The sequence below is a fragment of the Hemiscyllium ocellatum genome, chromosome X (assembly GCF_020745735.1).
Source record: "Hemiscyllium ocellatum isolate sHemOce1 chromosome X, sHemOce1.pat.X.cur, whole genome shotgun sequence".
NCBI classification, from domain to species: Eukaryota; Metazoa; Chordata; class Chondrichthyes; order Orectolobiformes; family Hemiscylliidae; genus Hemiscyllium; species Hemiscyllium ocellatum.
In genome coordinates, this window is record NC_083453.1 from 11,189,790 (window position 1) to 11,211,516 (window position 21,727).

Sequence of the window (21,727 nt, forward strand, 5' to 3'; positions counted from 1 at the left end):
AGAGGATATTTCCTCTTGTGGGAGAAAGAGCTCAGGTATCACAGGGTTAAAATAGAGGGATTGCCCATTTAAGAAAGGTAAGAATATTATTTTGTCCTCAGAAGACTTCGCTCTCCACTTCCACTAACTTCTGAGGAAGAGAATCTTCAAATATTTTGAAAGACAGGGGTGGATGGGTTCTTGGTAAGTAGGGGGAGGTGAAAAAAAAAGTTATTGGAAGTATGCAGGAACATGGATTGATCAGATCAGCCATGATCTTATTGAATAGTGCAGCAGGTTTGAGTGGCCTGCTCCAGCTTCTTATTTGTACAGAGGCACTGTTTATGGCTTGCTAAAATCTCCTGGATTCAACCAAGAAAAGAGGAAGGAAGAAAGTCATTGTAGGCCAGTTAATATTACAGGAAGGACGTGATCCACTAGAGAAGTTAAAGGGAGATTTCAGAATGTAGCCAGGACCAAAGAACTTGAAGTAATCAGGAATGGCTGGGGTTTATGCATTTGGAACAGATGAGGCGGAGGGATCTTGAGGGTATATTAAACTCACAATGGGTCTGGATAGGAAGAACATAAATTTCTTTCGGAAGTCAGTGACTAGTGGACACAGATTTAAAATCATTGCTGGAAGGAGTCGGAGAATTCTTTTCCACCTGCACTAAATGTCTACTAAACTCTGGTCTTGGGGACACTCTGGACGTACAAGCGTTTTGAAACGGTTTTTCTCGTTCACAACAAACTGCAAATTTTATATAAAATGGCCATTTGATTTTGTGTTCTTTTCACCAAGGAGGGAGAAGGAGAATCTTTTTCACTCAGCAGGTAGAGAATTTTTGGAAACCCCAGCCTCAGGACTATGGGAGCTCAGTCATAGAGAACACACAAGACACAAATGGATAGATTTTTACATATTGAGGCATACACAGGCCGATGGGGACAGGGTGGGAAAATGGCAGCGAGGTAGATGACAGCCATCATGTGAAATGGCACTGCAGATTTAAAAGGAGCCAAATCGCCTACTCCTATTTCCGATATTCCACAGCTTGCTGCATAGAACATTGGACAAGGATGGCAGGAGAAGAAATGTTGAAAAATTAGGATTTAAAATTAAAAAGACACCCAATCTGACAGTAGGCCAAATTCCTCGAATTGTGGCACTAACCTGGGCAAAATATTCCATCGCCACACTCCCATCCAACAAATGCACGAAGCTTCTTCAACACCACTTCCTCCATCAGTACAAAAACTGGTGCAATCTCATAAGTGTATCTGAGGGCGAGAGTGTTTCAGGGTGGGGAAAGGGGAGAAAAAAAAAGCATAAAATAAAGTGTAAGACATTCCAATGAAAGAATGAAAGCAGCAAGGCAAGAGAGAAGCAGGAGAGAAGACGACAGGCAATGGTATTGGAGGGAGTGGGGAAGAAGAAAAAAAAAAGAAACATCACAAGCCAATGGATGGAAAGAAAGAGTGGTAGCATGATAGAAAGAATAATCTATACCCAGTAGGAAAAAAAGCGCCGACTGATTGCGAAACAAAATGCTGGAAAATCTCAGCCGGTCTGGCAGGATGTGTGGAGAGAAAATCAGAGTTCATATTTCAGGTCCAGTGACCCTTTGATGGACTGGAAAGGTTAACTCCAGTCTCTTCATGGATGCTGCCAGACCTGCTGAGATTTTCCAACATTTTGTTTCGCAACCAATACCGAGTGCTGGTATCAAATCTGAAACTGAGAGACTAATATTACTTAACAGCCCAGTCAGGGAGGCAAAATACCAAAACTGCCCATATCAACCTCGACAGAAGACCTTTGCAAGACTTCAGAGGCACCAGCAGCACCTCAGTCAAGTGGCCATTCCTTATCTACAAGTCCAGACAGCAAGTATGCAGGCCATTTGACTGAAGTAATACTCAGTTGGTCACAAATAATAGCAGAAAATATACTAGGCACCCTCAACCAAACATTTGGGTTCAGTACTCACTGATATTCCGTTTTAGGATTGAAAACTGCCAGTAGGCACAAAGTCCCATTGCAGTTTTCCATTAACATCCCATATTGGCCAACTTCAGATTCAGCCTGGAAAGTGTTTTTCTCAAGGTGGAACAGAGCAAGTTGACAGGATAATACGAGACTCTGGATCAGTGGTGCTGGAAGAGCACAGCAGTTCAGGCAGCACCCAATGAGCAACGAAATCAACATTTCGGGCAAAAGCCCTTCATCAGGGAGAGTACGAGTGCGCTTTACTCTATCTAACCCCGTGCTGTCCCTCTCCTGGGAATGTTGATGGGGACCATAGAGAAGGAGCTTTATTTCCAGTTTAAAAATAGGAAGTAGGGGGGGCATTACCCTGCATCTAACCCAGTGCTGAAATTGTCCTACTGGGATCCCAATATTGCTGTTTCTTAACACCAATAATTCATCACAACCAAGAGCAGAAAATGTCAAATAAGGCCCCTTCAAATCTAAAACAAGGATGACTGAACATTTCAGGTAGCTCAGGGATTCCTGTGCAGAAGTGGGAATTGGAGACCGAAACATTCGTGGAATTATATTAATGGAGAACTGAAGGCAGAAGATTAACTCAAATGGGTAGATCAGAGGAAAGGAGGTGGTGGGGTAAGTTGGGGTGGAAAGCCATTAAAAGTAGAGACAGGATCTCAGTGTGCCCCTTTCTATTAAAAAAGGTTCAATTTCCAACACATAATTCTTAAGAGGGAAACATGAGCATGGAGACCAGAAACAAGAACTCTGTACAGCAAAAACCCTCCTATAAAGTGCAAACTTGTCCTCAGGGTGCCGTTTGGCCATACTGTGCCAGGAGGGCACAAATGTAGATGTTATACACACAGGATGTTTTTAAAATGCATAACCACGTAAGTTCCTGGTCTATTGTACCTATATGGGTTTTTGAACATGACAGAACCAGATGGACATGTGTAGAATGTCTGCATCGTCATAAAGCCACCACAAAAGGTAGTAAAAACCTCAGCATTAACAATAGTGCATGTCAATTGCCTACACAGAAGTAGCAGCACACACTGTCCTATGTAATGCCATATTTTGCAGAATGCACTGGAAAACTTTGGGGAACATTCATACAGTCCTGCTGAGGAAAAACAAATCAAGGTACCACTTGGGATACCTGAAGGAGTCCTTGACATGAGAATAACGGGACCTCTCTCTCATGGAAGGTTTTAACCATTTTATTTAAATTTGTTTAATAGAAATGACTACAACCCAGATATGTCAGCGTTTGCAAGTCCTCGAACGTGCTTTAGAGAGAATGACAAATCAAATTTTAAAAAGATAGACTAGCATTTCTGCAACACTTTCCAGCCCAAGAATGTCCTTTAGGGTAGGAAACCTGCCTCCTGACCCAATCTGGCCTACACAACTCCAGATCCACAACAATAAGTTTAACTCTTAGCTGACCTTTGGGCATACAGGGATGATCATAAATGCAGGCCTACTAACTAAATAAATACAAAAACAAATACACAGACGAAAATCACCTTTCAGCCAGTAAAATACTTTTCTAAGTGTGGTCACCATTGTAAAGGCAGGAAACTCAGCAAATTCTTACAACAGTGAGATAATGACTGAACTGCTTCTTGTAATATTAGTTCAGGGATGAATATTGGCTAGAATAGCTCCACTGCGCGCTCTCAAAATAGTACTCCCTCAGTGTAACACTGAAGCATCAGCCCAGATTTTCGTAAAGTGGGAGTCCCTGGTTTCCCTGACGACCCTAGTACCCACAGTTGTGCTTCAGAGGAGAGAATTCAGAATACTTTTTCTCTTTGGTATTTTTGATTGTGGTCTGAAATGGGAAAGGACAGTGGAAAGAATGGCTGCACTTTTGAAAAGCAAACTAGGACGTAACACAAGTGCTATTTACACTGTTGTTTCTTCAACTCGTGAAGAGGGGAAACAAAAGTTAAAAATAACTGGCATTAAGGGATGCATACAAAATGAGAGCCGGCCAGCAACAGGCAACAGATTGGGCTGTGGAGTAACCATTTGTCAGTGGCAAAGGTCTCTGCCCATCAACAATTGTGATTGGTTCCCAAGAAGCTGAACAGCTTGTGGATATGAATGATAGCCAGAAGCCTTCTGACTATGGAAGGTCTCAGAAGAAAGTTACCTAAAGCCTGCAGAAAACCAGTTTATTTTCCCTTACTTGTTGCTGCAAGCTCCTGCTTTCATACAAGTCGTCAGAATGCACAATTTTATACAGTGGGCTAGAGATTTAACTGGTAGAAAGCTTATGTGGAATCGTTCATAACTGTTTACTTATAGCTACAATATATTTATTTGAAATAAATAAGCAGTCATTCTCGTTAAGTACAGGACCTTGGACCATGCTGTTATCCTGGGTCTAGAAATACAGGGAAATTGGAGAATTCTGCATATTTGCAGAAAATCTTGAACTTGTGTGGCAACCTCAGGAATAGCAGAGGCATGATTTCTAGCACACTACCCCCAGTGGGGGTGAGTGCGCTAGCAACTGAGCCACGGCTGACAATATTCTACAATACCACCATATAAGGAAAATTGGGATGTATGACTTGTATCTGTATGAACCTAATAGGAAGAGAAAGAAAATCCAATGTGCACCTTAACATTGGCACAAACCTGGAGACACCTCAGCTGGAGGGCAAGGGGGTGGGTCAAAGACAAAGAAACCAAAAAAAAAGGGGGGGCTTTGTTCTCCAATTTCTAATCAAATGGTACTGTTTAGAATACCCACTGCAAGTGCTTGGATTGGACCATCAGTAAAATGTTGCTCACTGGCTTGTATTCAGGGTTTCTGTTATATAACGACCAACCAAGGAATGATGATCCAGTCCTGCAAACAGCTGGTTGTAAAATCGAGGATGAGCTGAAGGGAATAAACAAAGATACATCTCAGTTTATTTAGAAACAATGTCAACATATCCCTTCAACTCAAGTTTCAGTCCACTTCTAGCACTAAAACCCCCTCTCCCTCTTCAGAGGCTCCTTAAAAGGTTTACCTCTTTGACCAAGATTTTACATGTTTGAATATCTCTTAACATGGTTTTGTGTCAAATTTTGTTCAACAGTGCTCCTGTGAAGCACTACAGAATATTTTACATCAAAAAGACTCAGGTCACTTCACCGAGTAAGTTGCAATCCTGACTAACAGCAGACTGAACAGGGATCTTTCACCTTGGACACCAAGTTCTACATGCTGGCTGAGTCAGACTTGATCTCAATCCCGGTAGGGATGTATTCAAACAGATGTCAGAGTCTGATGTTTTCCATTCTCCTCAAAATCTTTAAGGGTTGCTCTGGCACAATCAACATTGCAACAAAGTGTGGCACGAACACAAGGCAAGTGCTCTCAACGAGTAAGGGAGTTCACATATCTATTTAGCAGAGGCCGACCCTTCCTAAGCCCCACAACTCAGCCTCACCCAGTGAGATGGAGCTTGTACAATAAACGCCATCATACCCGAAGAGGATGAACAGAAAAGGTTGGCAGTCCTCCATGAAAAGATCTGGATGGGATGCATCCTAGGTCACCAAGGGAAGCAAAGTTAGCAAGGTTGTGGCCACAAACCTCTGACCATACTTGGTAAAAACAATAGTGTTGGAGGACTGTAGGATTGTAAGTGTTTGAGCCCAACTTCAAACAAAAAGCGAGAGATCAATTTGCAGATTACAGGCCAGTCAGGCCAATGCTAGTAGCAATGCTCTCATTAACAACCTGGCCTTGTGTATACAAGGCAGAATTTCAATGTCTGCTGCTAGGATGGGCTACCGTCCCAGTGTTCGTTTGAAGGAGAGAAACACTGGATCTGATTCAAAATATAAGCTGTTTACTGAGAGAGAGACGTACACAAAAATAGTGAGGTGTTTACAGCTCACTGGAGAAAGCGCCTTCTGTCTATTGTTCTCTTTGTCTAGCTTTTTAGCCCCTCGCATCCCAGTGCTACATCCTTATTTGGTAAAACTCAGAATTTTCATGTGTGATTGGGTCTCGCCTGATAACGTTCTATTACCTCAGTTTGAGCTACGTGTATCTAGACACGGCTCTAATGTCCTGTTATCTCTCACCTTCCCTGGGGCCTCTTCAAGCTATGCCATCAGCTTTTCAGTCTGTTCTTAGTGTAACATAATGGCTTACTGTTGTCTAGTGAAGCTAACAAGTTCCAGACTTGCTAATACTACCTTACGTGAGCACTACCTAACAATAAAGTTTCTTACACTGCCTAACCTTAATAATGGATCCCAACACTGCTGAGGACAGAACTTGGAATCATACTAAATAAGGAGAACAACAAACTTCAAGAAAATAGACAGGCTGACAAAACAGATGTGAAAAATGAAAATTTAATGCAGACATGTGCGCAAAGTGATATAGATAAGTATAGCATGGAAACAGACCCTTCGGCCCAACTCGTCCATGCCAACCAATCTAGTCCCACCTGCCAGCACCTGGCCCATATCCCTCCAAATCCTTCCCATTCATATACCCATCGAGATGCCTTTTAAATGTTGCAATTGCACTAGCCTCCTTTGTTGCCTGTTCAGGGATTGCGATGTTCCAACTTCCCTAATATTGATTGGAACCTCCTTCATGCCAATAGTTTGGAGGGAGCAGATTTTGTCAGGTGCGTCCAGGAAGGATTCCTGACTCAATACGTGGATTGGCCAATTAGAGGGGAGACCATATTGGATTTGGTGCTTGGCAATGAACCATGTCAGGTGTTGGACCTCTCAGTGGAAGAGCATTTGGGTGATGGTGATGCAACACTCTGCCTTTACTATAGTCACGGAGGGGGATAGGAGCACAGTATGAGAAAGTATTTAATTGGGGGAGAGGGGGATGTCTTGGTAGGATTAAAAACATGCACAAAAATAGGTAGAAATTCCTAAAGGGAGAGAGAAACTCCAACAAGTTTGTCAAATATGACTTTCTTTCATAAATCCACATGGACACTGCCCATTTTTAAAAAAAGTTATCATATCCTTCATAATAAATTTTACCTTTTTTCTCCTGGCGGCAGGCTAACAGTTCAATGGTGCTGCTTTCTCTCTCCCTCCCTTAAATGATGGGGTTACAGTTTCTGAAAAGGTTCCTGCAAATAAGGGGTTTTGAAAGATTACTAGATCCACTACTTCTAAAGCCACATTCTTCAACCGGAGATGTGGCTCAGCTGACCCAGGGGATTTAAAGCAGCCTTCCATCCAATTACTACCTCTTGATTAACACTAATTCCCTCTCGCTCTTCAATTACACAAGTCCTTTGGTTACTTAATGCTTCTAAGAAATTGTCTACATCTTCCACCATGAAGATGTCAAATACAAAGCAATTGTGCAGTTTGTCTGCTATTACCTGGTGTTCTACTGTAAAATTCTCCTATCCCAACTGGAATGGGCCTACATTTGTCCAAGCTCACTACTTTTTCCCCCATACCTACAGAAACCTTTACTGTCCATTTCTGTTTCTCACCAGCTTGCATTCACATTCTCATTTCCCTTTAAATCAGTGTCATCATTTGCTAAGTTCTAAAGTTGTAGACCCAATAATACCTATTTAAACTATTAACCATTGACTGTATCTTTTCATGCATTTTCCCAATTCTCCATTGGGAATTTGACACTCACGTCTTCATTTCCTTTGGTCAGATTTAACACCCTAGTTTCCGAATGCACATCACATTCAAACAAAGCAAAATCAAAATTATGGTTACGATTGCCCAAAAAGCTTATGTAACTCTCTCCATAATAGTACATCTAAAAGACTCCAATCCCTAATAGATCCTCCAGCACACTGCTCAAGAAAGCCATTTTGTACACATGCCAGGAATTCATCATCAATAGCACAGGTGCTGGTTTACAGAGTCTATGCAAGTTGAAGTTACCCATTGTGGTTAGAGAAAACAGTTAGTACTTAGAAGGGTGAACAATCAGGAGATGAGCTCTGCCATTAGGGTATAAAAGGAAGCTCCTCGGAAGAGGTTTGTTTCCAGCTCAGTGCTAAGTCTACACAATGAACACTTGCTCAAGTATTGCAGAGTCCTTTATAAGGCCTCTGCGCCACAAAGCTAGTCCTTTTCTTTTCCTAAAAGCTGTTCCTTGGCTCAAGGATATTCTGTCCTTGATTTTTCTCAGAGGTAATAAACCAGGCCAAGCTCCGATCAGACTGGTTTGGTACAGAGATGAGATGAGAAAAGTTCTTTGAGAGGCCTTTTCCTTTATGTAAAGGAGATGAGACTTCAGGCCAAAGTGGTCATGTTTTAGAAAAAGTGACTGTATAATGAGGGGGGAGTGGTCAGCTCTCTAGCTGCACTTTAGTGCAGTCCAGAACTGGTTGGGAGTTCAACAGTGAGTGGTGTGGAAACTCTTCTGCGCTTCTACCTTCACCCTATAAGCATCTGATCTATTTTGTACTGTGTTTCAAAGGGGGTTTGCTTATTGGGACTGTTATGTATATTTGGAACAGTATAATGAAGTCTAGTTTAGATAGACTTGAGTTCTGTAGGGGTTCTTTATTCTGTTCCGTTTCATTGTGTAATTTTGTGAATAAATTTTTGTTTTAAAATCTAGTAGTCAACCTAGCTAGCTGACACTGGGTAATTTTCACTATACACTTACCAAAACAAGGTGCAAAGTTATGGGGTCTGGGCTGCTTACTTAAGAATGTTTTGAGTGGTCTGGCCTAGTCCATAACGTCAATTTACTTAGAGTAATACCAAATCAGACATCTTGATGGTGCAACCACAACAAACACCATGTCATCTAAGTCAGGGCAAGGTGAACAGCCAGGAGTTGTGGTCCACATTGGGAGGAATGACTTGGGTGGGAGGGGGAAAAATAAAAAGAAAAAAAGGCCCTGAAATTCAGAGGTTAGGGAACCAAGTCGAAAGTTAGCAAGCAGAACAAAAAAGTAGTAATCTCCAGGTTGCTCCTTGTGCCATGCACGAGTACAGAAATAGCAAGATAAGGCAGGTGAACGCATGGCTGGAAAAAGAGGGTGCAGAACAGAGGGCTTTAAATTCCTGGAATACTGGCCTTGGCTCTGGGGAAGATGGCACTTGTGGAAGCCATCTACGTTGTACCCAAACAGAGCTAGTATTGAGGCTGTTGTTGGGGCATTTGGTTAGTGCCAATGGGGAGAGGTTTAAACTAACTTGGCGTGGAGTGAAAACCATGAGTGTATGTTGGGGGTGAACAGCAGGGCCCAAAATGCAAGGATACAGCTGGCACTAGCCTAGAAAGAGTCACATAATAGGTTAGATTAGAATAGGGGAAAGGAAAGAAAGTACTAAAAAGAGTTAACATGCATGTTTGTAAATGCACAGAATATACTAAATGAGGTTGGGGAGTTACAAACCCAGATTGCAGTGTGTGGAATTATGATGTTGTAGCAATGTGTGTCCTGGCCAAATCAAGGGCAAGACAGAGCATTAAATATTCCTTTGTACAAAGTTGTTCAGAGAAAAAAAAAGGTAGAAAAAGCAAAAAAAGAGAAGAGGGATGATGAGAAAAGACAGCAACAAGCATAAAAAAGGGAAAATTGCAAAATCTTCAAAAGGCATATCAAAAACAGTAGGACATCAGTTTAAAAAAGGAGTAAGGCTAGTTAGAGACCAAAAAGAGAGACAAGATGGGTGCAGGGACATGTGATATTTGACAGTGATTTTATGAATTTGAAACAAACTTTGAAAACATACAGCTGAGTTGAAAACCCAAAATGCTCCATGTGCCTTTTGTCATGCACAATAAAATACAGGACACTTTAAACCCCTAGAAGTGACAACAGATTATGTCACTGACCAGTTTTGACACTATATCGGATGATGTCTTGGCACCGCTCCAGGAGTTTCTCAGGGGGTTCACCAGCATCAACTAAGTCAAGGTCAAGAAGATCCTGTAGCTCATCTGGTTCCTTCCATTCACATACCTACAGCCAAAGTAGAAACAGAGGTTACCACATTGCTAGAGGTAAGTAACATGCTTGAAGGAATCCTTTCAAGGCTTCTGGTTTTTGTTGCACAGACCAACATTTATCACCCAATCAGAATTGCGCTTGAACGGACAGACTTGCTGGGCCATTTGAGAGGGTACTCATGAGTCAGATCTACAGCATAGAAACAGACCCTTCCGTCCAATTCATCCATGCCGATTAGATATCCCAACCCAATCTAGTCCCACCTGCCAGCAACCGGCCCATATCCCTCCAAACCCTTCCTACTCATGTACCCATCCAAATGCCTTTTAAAATGTTGCAATTGTACCAGCCTCCACCACATCCTCTGGCAGCTCATTCCATACGCAACACCCTCTGAAAAAGTTGCCCCGTAAGTCCCTTTTATATCTTTCTCCCCTCACCCTAAACCTATGCCCTCTCATTCTGGGCTTCTCGACCCCAGGGAAAAGACCTTGTCTATCTACGCTATCCATACCCCTTGTGATTTTGTATAAGGCCACCCTTCAGTCTCCGACATTCCAGGGAAACAGCCCCAGCCCACTCAGCCTTTCCCAATATCTCAAACCCTTGAACTAGAGCAACATTCTTGTAAATCTTTTTGAACCATTTCAAGTTTGGAGACTAGAATTGAATGCAGTATTCCAAAAGAAATGGCCTCACCAATGTCCTATACAGTGACAACATGACAACCCGACTGCTATACTCTATGCACTGCAAAACAATGCCTTCTTCACCACTGTCTACCTATGACTCCACTTTCAAGGAATGTGCACCAAGGTCTCTTTGTTCAGCCACACACCCCAGGACCCTACCATTAACGGTATCAAGTCCTGCCCTGGTTTGCCGGACTAAAACACAACATCTCACATTAAACTAAGCTTCATTGCGAGGCCAATTGATTCAGTTCAAGGAAAATTAGGGATGGACAACAAACACCTGTCTGGAGTGCAACACCCAGAACAAGGATAGTTTTTTTAAATAAAAAAACTAGGCTGACATTCAGGAGTACTTGTGTTTAACATTGTTAAGAGTAGACAGGCCCCTTCAGCCTCATTTTTAATCTTCATGTGGAAGATGCCTGAATTTTTTTTTAAAAACTCTGGACTAAGTGGCAAGTACCTCAATACTCTTCCCTTTGCCCGGAGAATCACGTGGGATTCTCAGTCTTAGATGTATCACAGCACCAACAGACAATAACTGCATGGAAATGGCCAGCATGCAAATGATTTGATATCTACTCGCTGAATGTGCGATGATTAATTGAGATTGTTCTTACCTTCTCATTGACATTTGTCCCCTTCTTGATGGCCTCCTCCAAAATGATCTGAAATGCATCTTGTACAAATTGTTCGCCTGCTTCATGATCAGTCAGGGGTCCATCCAGTAAAACACCGTCAACAGTATTGGGATGTTTCCTTGATAGTCCACCGAACTCTAAAACAAGAGAGAGAAGACACAATCCAAGAAATACTGATCACAGGACAAGGAAAATAGAAGCCAAGTCGTGAGAGCTCTGCACATTGCATTTTAAAGTATTACTCTTCAGACCATTTTTTGTGATGCCACAGGTTTCAGAGTAGAAATGGATAAGGTTGGAGGAAGGCCAATGGGGTGTTTGGACATATACACAACTGATGCGTTACACTTGAAAAGAAATGGTGAGCTATGAAAGGAGTAAGAAACCGAGGGATAACAAACAAAGAGAAATCAGAGGGCAAAAATCAAAAAGGAGGAGGAGACAGGGAAAGAGGTAGAGAAAGAAAGGAGGGGAATAGAAAAGATCCTGCAAGAAAATTTGTTCACAGAATGTGGGCATTACTGACTAGGCCAGCAATGATTGCCATCCCAAACAGCCTTTGAGAAAGTAGCGATGAGCAGACTGGTCATAGAATTCTTAAAATCCCTACGGTGTGGAAATAGGACATTCAGCTCATCGAGTCCACAACACTATGAAGAGTATCCCATCCAGACACCCCACCCCCTTCCAATGGCTAATCTACCTGACCTGCACATCTTTGGACTGTGGGAGGAAACTAGAGCACCTGGACGGAACCCACGCAGACACAGGGAGAATGTGCAAATCCACGCAAACAAAATCAGAGGGTCTCCAGCACTGAGGCAGCAATGCTAACCATCTGAGCCACCGTGCTAACCCTGAACTGCTGCAAACCCACCATGCTGTTCCAGAGGGAATTCCGGTATCCGGACTTGGCTTACACATGGGAGGCCATCTGATCTGGTATTGAGCCAGCACATCCATAATCTGCCAAATGCAACACTTTTCTCCCCTTAACCTTATTGCCCAGACCCCTGCAAAATCAACAGAGTCTACTTCTCTGCACTTGGGCAGTGGGCTCCTGACCCGAACAACTTGCTATAAAAATAAATTTTCATGTCACCATTGCTTTTTGCCAAAATAAAACCTGTAAATCGATGCTCTCTCATTGTTGACCCTACCCACCAGTGGCAACAGCTTCTCCCTACTTTTACTCCATCCAAACCCTTCATGATTTTTGAAGGCCCTACAACTCTCCTCTCAGCCTTTTCTCCAAAGGAGAACAGCCAAAGCATCTCCAATCTAACCATGTAACTGTAGCACCTAATCCCTGGAACCATTGGCTGGAATCTTGACTACACCCTTCTGATGCCTTCACATCCTTCCTAAAGTGTGGTGCCCAGAACTGGACACACTATTTCAGCCTTCGCTGCCATATTATGTTATCAGAACGATGTTTCTTTTGTACTTTACACCCACAATGACCATTAATGCCCACTACATGCTCTCTCAAATGACCCTTCCACTACAATGATATTTTCACAGATATCCCATTTCCATCTGCTCTGCACAATGAAGGATGAGAAAAGGAGAAAGAGGTGCAAGAAGTTCTCATTCTTCCCCCACTCCCCAGCACCTCCTTGATGAACAATCAGGTGCCATATTTAAAGGCCACCTGCACAGCCTTTTACCCACCGTGCACCTGTGTATCACTGGATTAGGTGCCCCCACCCCCACACACACTGAAGATTTCTCTGGCGAGACAGAAATTGAGCACTTATTAGGAGGGTCCAGTCCAGGCCATCCAAGAGGTTTAAGGGGCTAGTCTTCCTGAGAATACCAAAATCCTCCCACTCGATCTGGGCAGTGTGGAATGAGGTCAGAGTGCAGGTCACCACCTCTGGCCTGCACAGAAGAACCTGAATCCGGTGCAGGAAGAGAATAAGACACTCCTCTCCACCTCAAAATTGCAAGTGGCACTATCCACTCACTGTCACTCCTGTGGCATAGCTCAATGTAACGGTGCCACATCTCTGCCAGAAAGTGATCACCAGCACCACATGCTGGATGTATACTGGCTGACAGCTACTTCAATATTCTATACAGTCAAAGTTCTACCGGGTCCAGGACCCATTACAATCACACTTGCTTAATCCTTCATTTTCTATTTTCCAGGGCAAGGTGATATTTTGATGGACCTGCAGCCCCCAACTATTAGCAACTTAAATGGGACATTGGTCAAAGTCCTCATACCGCAAGTGCCATAAAGTATAATCACCATAAGAACAAATCAGGTAACTATTTACATGAAGACCAACATAGACTGACGTCATACCTGTAAATATGTAACTATCCTACCGATAAGATACAGGAGGCAAATCGATTTTTTTCCCCCATTTATTCAACATCTCCTGAAACACATTAGTGTTCTCTTGTTTGCTGCATTATTGCATCTCCAACATTAATGCTTTAGTCCCACAAGAACAGTAGTAAGGGTCAATAAGTAGTCCCAGGCCTGGTTTACTCTTCCCTTCTCACCCATGGGTGCCAGGCTCCCAACAGCACTCCAGCTAGGTGGCCATTCATTATGACCATTGATGGGCTATTTGACAACAAACTCCCATCTTCTCTGCCCCATGAAGCTCCTGTCACCAACAGTTGCAGGGTGTCACCTAGAGAGCACTAAATTGAAATTGCTGACTTCATAACATTAACAATTTCAAACCTATTGCACTTGGGAGCTCGGGCAAAGGTTGCTCCATTGAGTACCAAGTATGTTCCAAGAATTCAAATGACACCTGGATCCATAAATCCATTTTTAGTGACTGCTCCCCCAACCTCACCTTCATATTGCATCACCAAAATGATAGCTGCAGTAACAGAAAGCCAATGGAGAGGTTTGACTTTGCAGGGACAAGAATGAAGAGACTTGCTGACCTGCCTTGTCCAGTAACACCAAAACAAAAGGGTCTATGAAAATGCAAATATAAATCAATGACAAGAAACAACATTTCCTTCACTCTTTAAAACACCTATTTCCCTTTGAGGAAAAAGAAGTCCCCATTTTGTGTTTTGCATGACAGCTACACATTTATTTTTCCTCACTTTGGCTCTCAAGATCCATTTTTTGACTATTTATTTGTTTTATTAAGGCTTCCAGCCTTGCACCATGAACCCTTTTGTCATTTAATCTCTCCTACCCTCCACCTTATCACAGTCTATCCTCATGTCTTCCATTCCCTCCCTCTTGTACTTAAATCCCGTGACAGATCTGATGAAAGGTCACCCAGCTGGAATATTGGTACATTCTGTGTCTCCACAGACTTGCAGCATTTTATAGCTATATTTTAGATCTTTAACATGCATTTGCCCTTTGTTTATTTAGAAAGCAAGGCATGTCCACAAAACTTGCACAGGATAAAGCAGAAGCTTTTTATTGCTCTTAGCTGCTCACTTGAAATGGCTTTGAGTTATTAAATGTCAATTAGGGATGGCCAATTAGTGTTGCCCTTGCCAGCAACATCCATATCACAGAAATTAATAGGAACTTATACAGTGATCACAAAAATTTTCTTACTTGTCTTTTCCATCCTGTCCCTCCATAAAGATTTCATAGCACAATTTACAGAATTGCTAGAAAACAGGAGGTGGTCATTCGGTCCATCATGTCTGTACTAACTCGCTGCAACTCCATTGGCCCAATTCCATTATCCTGCCTTTTCTCAGCACCGCAATTCTCTTCAGATAACAAATCTATTTCCTTTTTGAAAATTGCATCTGCCTCTACCACAAACCTCAGGTAGTGCATTCCCCTTCCTGTTGCTGTACGTTCAACACTTTGCTAATGGCAGAGTACAAACGTACGTCATCTGCAAAGGGATCCAACAGAGCCATGGTCAGCAGCAGTCCTCAAGAGTGTCATCGACCTACGGCATTGCTTTCTCTGCAGGATGGACAATAGGTTTATAATTGTTAATATACTGGTGCCAGCAACACGGGTCACCAGGAGCAATTTCAATTTGATACTCAACGATTTCTCTAGGTGACACCCTGCAACTGTCAAAAGTGACAGGAGCTTCATAGGGCAGAGAAGATGGGAGTTTGTTGTCAAATAGCCTGTCAATGGTCATAATGAATGGCCACCTGGCTGGAGTGCTGTTGGGAGCCTGGCACCCATGGGTGCAAAGGGAAGAGTAAACCAGGCCTGGGGCTACTTATGGACCCTTACTACTGTTCTTGTGGGGTTAAAGCATTAAATAATAAGCAAACAAGAGAACACTAATGTATCAACAGATGCTGAATTGATGCGGTGGCGGGGGGGGGGGGTGTGGGGAAACTAAAATTCAACTTGACTCCTGTATCTTATCAGTAGGATAGTTACATATTTACAAGCATGAAGTCAGCCAATGTTGGTCTTCATGTAAATATGTTATGTTATCTGATTAGTTCTTATGGTGATATACTTTATGGCACTTGTGGTATTTATGTGAGGACTTTGATCAATGTCCCATTTACATTGCTTCATAATGGTTGGGGCTGGAGGTCCATCAAAATATCACCTTGTTCTGTAAAGTGGAAAATAAAAAGGATTAAGCAAGTGCAATTGTAATGGGTGGGTCAGCAGACATAGCCAGACCAAGCCATGAACCCTTACGTTGACCTGGTAGAATGTTGACTGTATAGAATATTGAGATAGATGTCAGCCAGTATACAGCACGTGATCACTTGCTGACAGAGATATGGCATCATTACAATGAGCTATGCCACAGGAGTGACAATTTGTTGTGAGTGGATGGTGCCACTTGCAATATTGAGGTGGAGAAGAGTGTTTGTTCTCTTCCTGCACTGGATTCAGGTTCTTTTGTGCAGGCCAGAAATGGTGACCTATATTCCAGACTGCCCAGATTGAGGAGGATGATTTTGGTATTCTCAGGAAGACAAACCCCTTAAACTTCTTGGATGCCCTGGACCAGTCCCTCCAACAAGTGCTCAATTTCTGTCTGGTCAGAGAAATCTTGTGTGTGGGAGGGGAAGCATCTAATATAGGCTCCAGCGATACCACTGGCTCACAGTGAGTCAGGAGAATGAAAACTTCTTGTGTGTCATAAGATTTGCTGTTCAACAGCAAATTAGAAATGAGCAGAATCTGCAACATGTGGGATACCTTATCCAAGGGTCCATAATGGAACACCGAACCCAATGATTTCATGGAGACCAAGCCAGCATTTTACATCACTTTCTTGCTCAGTTAAGACTGTGTCTCTGCCTATAGAACTCAGCATACGTGCTTCATTCACCACCTTCTCAATCTGTCCCACCCCCAGTGATTGTGCACATATAGCCCCAGGTCCCTTTGATTCTATACCCTGCACTTGTTATTTTATGTTGATTTTTGGAAGAAAAAGGGAAACATTCATTGCACAGGTCTGTACTAAACTTCACGTGAAACCCGTTTGCTTCTATCCTCAAAATAAAAGCCCATCAACATGCCCCTCAGTTCACATTTAAGTAGTGTATATGAAATTTTGAATTTGTGTCCTACTCAAGTCTGCATTATTCATATACATTAGGAAGAACAAGGGTCTCAATATATACCCGCCTTCATTCTGAAAATGAACCATTCACTGTTACTCTGATTAATATCATTCAGCCAGCGTTATATCCATGTTGCTGTTGTCCCTTTTATTCCATGTGCTCTAAGTCGAAGGCTGGCAAAACCCTTTGTTTTTGTGTTTGTTACGGACACAGTGTTGTTCATTAAATGTCACGGAGCCTATCTTCATTCTCAAAATACCCATGGGACGCCAATTATGTTTTTTAAAGCAGCAACGTGGAAACAACGTCAAAGCCCAAGTCAGCACTAATAGTTAATGACTCGGGTCAGGAGAAGGAGAGAACTCAGATTGGGATTTGGAATGTGTTCAAGCGTATGCGTTTGCAATTTTTTCCTCGAGTGTGTGGAAACAAAAGATGAACCTGCAAGGAGCCTTGGGAATCTCAGCAAACTCAATACACAACGTGTATAGCAATTGGCAAAGACAATGGGATGCCGAAATACAGTACAAACAGTAAAATATAAAGCTAAGAGAATGCCATGATCCACCCGCATAGAGCTCCACTCAGACCCACCTTACCTAGTGTCTAGCTCTCCAGTCTTCATTACAAAAACAAACCCAAACTCCAATAGTCTGACCTTTGCCCATTGCTAGATTCATAACAGAAGCAAATCCCAAGGCCTGAGCGATAGGAATTAAGCCTAGAAAGTGGAGAATCGCATACAGCTACTTACCTTCAATTTTACTCAAGCTTGGAAAAAGACACTCGAGTAGAGATCTCGATAACAAATCACAAAACGGTGAAAGCACGGAGGGAGACCATTCAGCCGATCCTATCAGTAACACCTACTCACCACAAAAGTAGGCCACCTAGTGGTGCTGCGTTCCTGCTTTCTTCAGACAACCATCTCACTTCCACGGCGTTACGGCTCTCTCAACTATCCTCTTCCTCATGTTACCATTGGTGAAAGAAGCAACCACTTTAAATCTGATTCTTGATCTGTCCACCGGTGGGAAACAGTTTCTCTTTGTTCACTGTGGCCACTATTTCCCCCTCCAAGAGGAGCATTCCCAACTTCTCCCAAATATCCTCGGAAGAGGAATCACTTCATTCTCGTACCCCTCTACTACAATCATCTCCGAAAAAAAGGAGCTTTTAACTACGTAGCTGCCATCTCTATATCACTATCTTGCGATCATGGCGGCCACTCTGCTCCCACTCCTCTGGATTAGAATAACAGCACAAATCAAGTGCTACATCTTTCATCGACGCGGACGTGACAACAAGGTAAAACAGGCGGGGAAGACAAACCACACCCTAATTACAAAAAAAGAGTGGGGCTTGAATTTTAATAAGATTACACTGTAAGGAGAGTACCATCCTTCACCACTCAACATTTAGCAACTGCTTCCATTTGAAATGCTGGATTCAATTCAGCGAGTAAATATTAGTGATCTGGGGAACAGGATCTTTCCAGCTCTGATTTAGAAAACTTATGTTCACATGTCCTCGATTTACAATAACTCAACAAACGATAAATATCTGCAACAATGCATTTGTAAAGTTACTATTATTGTGATTACAAGTAGAAAATAAATACAACAGTACCACTTTCACACGGTCTCTCCTGCTGTTGGTTAGTTGCCATTCCCAATGAACAAAACGTGTCTGTTAAACTACCGAGAATTTAAAAGTACCAGTTCACTTTCGCTATTCTCTGAAGGCACTAAAATGACAGAAAGTCAGTATCAGTGATCACTCAGACCTCGCGTCAATTACAATCCCGCCTCCAATCAGCAGAGCACGCCCCCAATAGTCAGGGTCCACCACTTACAACGCGGCAATCCCTCGCCACGGGGTTAATTCATCGACAGATTTAAATCAAGCAATTGTATTTGAAGCAAAACAACAAAAAATTTGTTTGACAACACACAAGGGCCCTAAGAGAATAATTACGTTAGCATTTCAGGTTGGTCACAACAAATCAGATCCAATTGAACAGTCTGAACACAAAGAGGTAAAAACAATGACTGCAGATGCTGGAAACCAGATTCTGGATCAGTGGTGCTGGAAGAGCACAGCAGTTCCGGCAGCATCCAACGAGCAGCGAAATCGACGTTTCGGGCAGAAGCCCTTCAGGAATAAAGCTTTATTCCTGATGAAGGGCTTTTGTCCTAAACGTCGATTTCGCTGCTCCTCAGATGCTACCTGAACTGCTTTGCTTTTCCAGCACCACTCTAATCCAGAATCTGAACACAAAGTAAAGCTACCAAATGTGGCTTCTCAGCGAGGAAGAGTCACTCCTCTGTTAATAATATGCTTAAATATCGCTCTTTTGTAGCAAATATCTAATTTACCTTTAGAAGATTTTGTGGCATACATACACAGCCACTGGTGATTTGGGGACGTTTAAGCACTGCTCTGGGCCCTCTTTGGGTGCAGTGGGATTGTGGGAAAGGAAGAGGGGGAAAAAAAAACAGGAGATTCAGAGAGTCTCCTCATTCTAGGCCCTGGCTCTGGTCCAGCTGGTCAGAGTCCATGTACTGCACACATGTAAATAAAGGGTGACTTGATCACAGGATACCAGCCTCTCTCTAGTTATTTCAGGCTGCCTAAAAAATAAGGTCTTGTGGCACTGTGGGTAGTGTTGCTGCCTCTGAGCCAGGAACTCCAGGATCAGGTCCCAAATGACGGAAGATGGATCATAGCATAGTTAAAGAGACTGGTGCGGCCACACCCAGAATATTGTGTACAGTTCTGGTCGCCCCATTACAGGAAGGATGTGGAAGCATTGGAAAAGGTGCAGAGGAGATTTACCAGGATGTTGCCTGGTTTGGAGAGAAAGTCTTATGAGGAAAGGCTGAGAGACTTGGGTCTGTTCTCATTGGAAAGAAGAAGGCTAAGAGGGGATTTGATGGAGACATACAAGATGATCAGAGGATTAGATAGGGTAGACGGTGAAAGACTTTTTCCTAGGATGATGATGTCAGCTTGTAAGAGGGGGCATAACTACAAATTGAGGAGTGATAGATTTAAGACAGATGTCAGAAACAGGTTCTTTACTCAGAGAGTGGTAAGGGCATGGAATGCCTTACCTGCTAATGTAGTCAACTCAGCCACATTAGGGAGAGTTAAACAATCCTTGGATAAGCATATGGATGATGATGGGATAGTGTAGGGGAATGAGCTGAGAATAGTTCACAGGTCAGCGCAACATCGAAGGCCGAAGGGCCTGTTCTGCGCTGTATTGTTCTATGTTCTATTATCAAACTGTAAAATCTTTCTGACAAGCCTATGGCAGGTATTCAGAGTGGGAGAGTCTCCTGATCAGCCATAGTCATGTGGGAGCACATGATTGCACACACAGATTCTTACAGTGTTGAGAGCTTTGAAAGCAAGTAATCTGACACCCATTGCAAGCATGGCCTAAACATCTGTTAGAGCAAGCAGTAATTGAAGTTTGGTTTGCAGACAATTTGGAGCTGGGGGGAGGGGAGATGATGCAGCTTTTGCCAGCAAAAAGAAATTGATTGATCTATGGACCAGTGACCAGTTAGAGACCCTTTTGCCTGTGAACAACTGTGTGAATGCATCTCAGGTCACTGAGCATCTTGGATCTAGATCCAGCAAAAGAAAAGTGTTCAGTTCTTCCCCAGCTCAGGAGCAGTCTCTCTGTTCTCTGCCATCAAAACTGTAAACCTGAAGAAAACCAGTCTATGCTTCCTGCAACAATTGTGATATGCAGTGACTTTCAACTGATCGGTCAGACACATCTTATGAGGGAACTGATCACCTTAAGTCTCTTACCAACTTATGGAAGCATCCGAAGAAAGATGACTGGAGCAACGTGTTGGCCAGCAGAAGAACCATAAGGGTAATCTCAACAATAGACAATGGGAATAAAACTACTGAACTATCCTTCCAGTTTCTCCACTCTGCCCATAACCCTGTTTGTCTGTCAGTGTGTAGAGAGTTTAGATAGAGATTAGAGTTTTAACTAGCAGAGGTGACCATTAATAACTGTTTACTTGTAGCTAGAGTCTAATTATTTCTAATAAATAGTCATTATGTACAGAAACCTGGACCATGCTTTCAATCAACCTGGGTGTAAAAGACAGGTAAATTGGGGAACTTTTGTGATGACTCCTGGAATCGGGCCTGATTTCCAGTTTGCTATCCCTGTGAGATGCCATATTGTCCCCCATCCAAACTCATGCCTCTTCCATGCCTCCCATATATCCAGCTTAGTCACTCTCCAAGTATTCATTATGTACAAGAGCTGTACAATAGCAATGGGAATCATTTTAAAATCATTGTTAACAAAATAAACCTCTAACAATCTCATAAAACCCTGAATCCAACCTCTCTATCATTGAACGAAAGGGAAGAAAGACTAACGCATAAAAACTGTACAAGTAAGTACTGTTAAGTACCTTAGATCTGTAAACACACTCAAAAAAAAATGTTCAATTATTATAGCTTCTGAAAAAATATTCTCCTTGGATCAATAGACTATTCACTGATTTAAAGCCAGATATAGCTTTGAAACCCATCCAAGGATTCATAATGGCCATAACTGCTATCGAAAAGCTTCCAGCGACATTGCCTGAAATTGACAATAGATGGTGTCCTATTTCCATTTCAAAATAGGCTGCCTGTCAAAAACTGGAGGGGAAAAGGTGCAGAGGTTTTTTCAACTTGTAAATCAGGGCTTTCTTACAGCCAAAGTGGTCAGTCAATTTAAATCACAGCAGAAAACATAACAGCAGAGACTGACAGAACTCTTGTTTTACATTTTATATTAACAAAGTAACAAAGGAAAATTATACCATTCAGTATCTCAATAGCTGAAGAGTTCATTAAGTACATTATGGGAACTATGAACTAAAGTTGGCAACAAGGGACAAGCTCAGTTGAGTTCTCCTCTTTTTTGACATGAGA

The 21,727-nt window shown here is 42.5% G+C and overlaps 1 protein-coding gene across 2 annotated transcripts in view; it reads right to left on the reverse strand.

The window, feature by feature from the left end:
• LOC132805824 (cysteine sulfinic acid decarboxylase-like) overlaps nt 1–18,500 on the reverse strand; it is a 48,930-nt gene extending 30,430 nt beyond the window's left edge. For both annotated transcript variants that reach the window (XM_060821114.1, XM_060821115.1), the window contains exons 1-5: nt 18,395–18,500; nt 11,231–11,388; nt 9,801–9,927; nt 4,784–4,874; nt 1,157–1,263 (exon numbers count right to left, since the gene is read on the reverse strand). In XM_060821114.1, the coding sequence (XP_060677097.1) occupies nt 1,157–1,263; nt 4,784–4,874; nt 9,801–9,927; nt 11,231–11,388; nt 18,395–18,434 (523 nt within the window). In that variant the 5' untranslated portion in view covers nt 18,435–18,500. The remainder of the gene's footprint in view (nt 1–1,156; nt 1,264–4,783; nt 4,875–9,800; nt 9,928–11,230; nt 11,389–18,394) is intronic.
• Between the last annotated feature and the right edge of the window lie 3,227 nt (nt 18,501–21,727).